This window comes from Loxodonta africana, chromosome 18, assembly GCF_030014295.1.
Source record: "Loxodonta africana isolate mLoxAfr1 chromosome 18, mLoxAfr1.hap2, whole genome shotgun sequence".
Taxonomy (NCBI): domain Eukaryota; kingdom Metazoa; phylum Chordata; class Mammalia; order Proboscidea; family Elephantidae; genus Loxodonta; species Loxodonta africana.
The window spans coordinates 32,685,715-32,689,894 of record NC_087359.1 but is presented as its reverse complement, the minus strand read 5'-3'; the positions used below and the strand labels follow the sequence as shown (position 1 = coordinate 32,689,894).

Sequence of the window (4,180 nt, the reverse complement as noted above, 5' to 3'; positions counted from 1 at the left end):
AGAGAGCCCAACACAGAGAAGGCTGTGTCTGAGTGGTGAGACACAGGCCTTCTTTCAGTGAACCCCCAGACCCCTAGAGAAGAGTGACAGGACACAGAGACATGGACAGAACTCTCATCAGACCTAGCACTGGCCATGAGAGCTAGGTGAACAAGGAGGGCGAAAAGAGTGCAGGACAGATCAGGGACAATTAAGGCAGGCTTCCTGGAGGAAAGGGTCTGGAAAGGAAGGGTGTTCAGGGAACAGCAGCTCTCAGGAAGGCTCTGGAATGCCTCACGGGCGTAGGTGCAGAGTGGTGAGGGATTCGATTAGACTTCAGTTTAAACATCCACCATCAGTCTTCAGTGGCTAGTCCAGGGAAGGGGGTGGGGGACACAGGAGGGTGTTCCCATGGCCTTGTCACCAAGAAGGCAGAGTTAATGACTTAGCCACTAAGTATGAATTCAGCAAGGTTGGGGGGAGGCGGTGAGGGAAAGGGAAGCCTTCACAGGCCCACTCCCCTTCTGGCCCAGGGAACGGGAGATGTTAGAAATGACCTCTTCCCCCAGCTCACTCACCAACCCCCCATGTCTCTTCTTTCACAGCCCCCTCTTGGATCCCTCTCTACCGCCAGCCAGCCAGTACAGCCCAGGGGGCTAGTAATATGCCTCCTCAAGGAACCACCCTAGGGCTGAGGGTACAGAGAAAAAGGCTGGGGACCCCAGAAATTCCCCAGCTCCCCTTCATCTTGATAGGAGTTGAAGGGTGGGCGCTGGCAGCTCTGGCCCCATCTACTGTCCTAGGCTACCTAGCATGTTCCTTTCCACCCTCCCCCATCCTCCGCACAGACTCTGGCCCCTCATCTTCCTCCTGTTCCACTCAACCCCTTTTCAAGAACTGGACTAGAAGGTTCCGGGAGGTTCCTTGTCAGAGCACTGTCCAGCTGGTTTTCTCTTAGCTCCGAGCAGAGGGAGCCCCTCTCCAGCTTTGTCTTGGAGTGATCAGGACTGACACATGTCTGAGGCCTCCAGTCTTATCGCATCCCCACCCCCCGCCTCCACCCTCCACTTCCACCCAGATGCCACCTCCACGAAGGAGAAGAATAAAGAGATACAAACACACATTCTATTTCTGTGAAATTTGCTCTTTATTTGGGGATCAGGGGAGGACTATAAACAGCCCTCCCGCCCAGGGGCTGGGGGAGCCAAAAAAAAAAAGGGCTGGGGACCCCACCATAAGCCCTCCCCAGAAGCAGCCTGCAGGGCGAGGACTCCAGGTCCAGGGGCCAGGAGCAAATATGAAAATGAGGTTGGTGTGGTTGGCATATCTCCCAGGAGGCCCTGGGGGTCATCACCACATATAGGCGTCTTCTGAGCTGTAGAGGGAAAGGAAAGGAGTCACTCGGGAGCCCAGCCTCGAATCTGGAGAGTGGTGGCGTCAAGGTGGGGGTTCTGTGGCGCAGCAGGACCAGGCCAGGCTCTAGGGGGCAGCGGTGTGGTGAGGTGGGCGCATTACCGCGATTTGATGGGATGTTCCTCGCTGTCCAGGGAGAACAGTTTCGAGAGTAGACCTTCGGGGCTGTCCCGTTTCCCATACCTGGAGGGGGCGAGGCCAGGTGAGGGCGTGGCAAGGTGAGGCCACGCCCCTGGCGGAGCGATGTCAAGCGTGGGAGCCCACTGACCCGCCCTCCTCGCGCATGCACTGACCGCTGCCGGGTGACCAGGTTGAGGTAGTGGCGTAGGGAGGTGTAGTAGCGGTTCAGCTCCTCCGGGGAGGCGTCCTCGCCCGGAGCCTCAGGTTTGGAGGGGTAGGCGTCGACCATTGCGCCGAGGCAGGCGAGCAGGACCAGTAGTACTGCAACCATGGCGGGCCACGGCCGGCGCCCCTTCACCATCTGGGGAGGTGGCATTGGAGCATGGGTCATTGCGAGCCTCGATCCCCGACGGCTGTAGGGAGCCTGGAGGGTGCCGTTGCCCCGTTGGGCCTCCCGGCTCGCTGTGTGTCCTCAGTCACTGCACCGTTTTTGGCCTCAGTTTCCCCATCTATCAGAGGGGCATAAGCCCTGCCTGCCCCTGCTCTCCCCCCACACGCTGCTGCCCAGTGAGGCAGCTGGAGGGAGAGGTCCATACTGGCAGCGGGGGCTCCCAGGCCCCAGTCCTTCCCACCTCTGCTTCCACCTCTGCTAAAAGCCCTCCTCAAATCCAGCTTCCCACTACTCAGCCTCAACTTCCACCATCCCAGCCTCAGTTTCCCCGGCGTCGGACCATCCCTGGCCCCAGGCTACTTACAACGACAGCTCGGGAAGCAGAGAAAAGCAGGAGGTGAAAGGCAGGGAAGTCCCGAGGGCTGGACTGCTGCAGGTCCAGCTGCGGCCTTCTCCCCTGCTGCTCGGCTTTCCCTGCAGGGCTTATATCCCGGCCTGGGAAGGGAGGGGGAGCCCTAGAGGACAGGGGAGCCTGAGGGGGAGGGGAAGCTTGAGGGAGAGGGCGATCCGGAGTGGGAGGGCCCTTCCTCCTGTCTCCCTTCACCCCGCCCCTTCGCTGAGCTTACACCCAGCCAGTGTATGATACCTCCACTTCTCAGGAGCTGTGGGGAGGCGACCGCCATGCTCAGGCTCAGGGTCCCTCTGGGCAAGGCGCTTGTCTGAACCCCGTCTTCACCTCACAACCCCCCACCCCCGTGGCAAGTCTAGCCTTCTGAGGAAGTGTGGTGCTTCAATTCAGATTGCTGAGGCAGCCCCTAGGACCAGGGATGAGCTGCCATCCTCCTCAGCTTGGAAGGCCACCTTTCCAACCCTTAGAAAACGGCACCTTTCCAGCCCCTACTTGGTATCACCTTGGAGAAGAGCCACAAGTGGATCAGGACCTATCGGGAAAGTTCCTAGAGGAGGCAGGAGTGGAAACATATGACCTCTTGCCCCTGACCTGCTGTTTATGATGTCCTGAGGGGCCTCTCTGGACACCTCATTAGGTACTCTCTCAGTTAAAGAGCTGGGGACAGGGGCTGGAGGAGGCAGAAGCCAGTCCTGTCCCCAGAGCAGCTGAGCCGGCCACCTGCATCCAGCCTGGCACATGCAGACTGGGGTCCAGCCAGGCCTGGCATAGGGCCCCCTCCCGAGGCAGTGTGCCTCCACCCCCATGCAGGTGTCATTCAGGGCACTGGTGTCTTTGGGCCCAAGCATACACCACCTTCCCAGCCCATTGCAGTGTCCACTGGGCCTTAGAAGGAAAAAGGAAAGGATGAATGTTTATTAAACACCTCCTTGGAAAGCCTGGTGGCGTAGTGATTAAGTGCTACGACTGCTAACTAAAAGGCTGACAGTTCGAATCTGCCAGGCGCTCTGTGGAAACTCTACCAGGCAGGTCTACTCTGTCCTAGAGGGTCGCTATGAGTCAGAATCGACTCCACGGCAGTGGGTTTTGTTTTTGGAAACCCTATGTGGTCGCTATGAGTCAGAATCCACAGGATGGCAACACATTTGGGTTTTGGGGGGTTACTACATGAGGAACACTGGTGGCCTAATGGTTAAGAGCTATGGCTGCTACAAAAGGTCAGCAGTTCAAATCCACCAGCCACTCGTTGGAAAACCTCTGAGGCAGTTCTACTCTGACGTATAAGGTTGGTATGAGTCAGAATCAACTCGACAGCAACGGGTTTGGTACTACATGAGGTCACTGTGAGTCAGAATCGACTAGATGGCAACAGGTTTGTACTACACGAAAGGAGCCCTGGTGGCACAACGGTTAAGCGCTTGGATCCTAACTGAAAGATCAGCAGTTCAAATCCACCAGCTGCTCTGCTTGAGAAAGTTGTGACAGTCTACTTCATAAAGGTTTACAGACTTGGAAACCCTATGGGGCATTCTACTCTGTCCTATAGGGTTGCATTGAGTTAGAATTGACTTGAAGACAGTGAGTTTGGTTTTTGTTTTGGTTCTACATGATCTCAGGCACAACGCGATGGGTTGAGTTTGCTCCCATGTTCCAAATAAGGAAACTGAAGCTCTGAGAGGTGAGATTACCCAGGATCCAAATAAGAGAACAGAGGTGAGGTGGACCCCAGGAAGAGACCTTCTTAATCATGGGGGAAAGACTCAGCACCAGGAATAACCACCAAGGCTCAGGAGTCAGGCATGAGAGCAGGTGAAGCAAGGCCAAGTCTGGGGCCTGCCACCCCCTCTGAGAGAGCCAGATAGGGGAGG

At 56.9% G+C, this 4,180-nt stretch overlaps 1 protein-coding gene across 2 annotated transcripts; it reads right to left on the bottom strand.

Annotated features, from left to right (window-relative positions):
- Positions 1-1,130: 1,130 nt before the first annotated feature.
- Positions 1,131-2,623, bottom strand: LOC100676155 (peptide YY). 2 transcript variants are annotated; one of them, XM_023553423.2, is made up of 4 exons: positions 2,268-2,623; positions 1,686-1,873; positions 1,495-1,575; positions 1,131-1,354 (listed from the first exon to the last, which is right to left on the bottom strand). In XM_023553423.2, the coding sequence occupies exons 2-4, from the start codon at positions 1,871-1,873 to the stop codon at positions 1,330-1,332; spliced, it is 294 nt and encodes a 97-aa protein (XP_023409191.1). In that variant the 5' UTR covers positions 2,268-2,623; the 3' UTR covers positions 1,131-1,329. The 2 variants fall into 2 exon arrangements, with proteins under 2 accessions (XP_023409191.1, XP_064126369.1); XM_064270299.1 differs by having other exon boundaries at positions 1,131-1,575.
- Between the last annotated feature and the right edge of the window lie 1,557 nt (positions 2,624-4,180).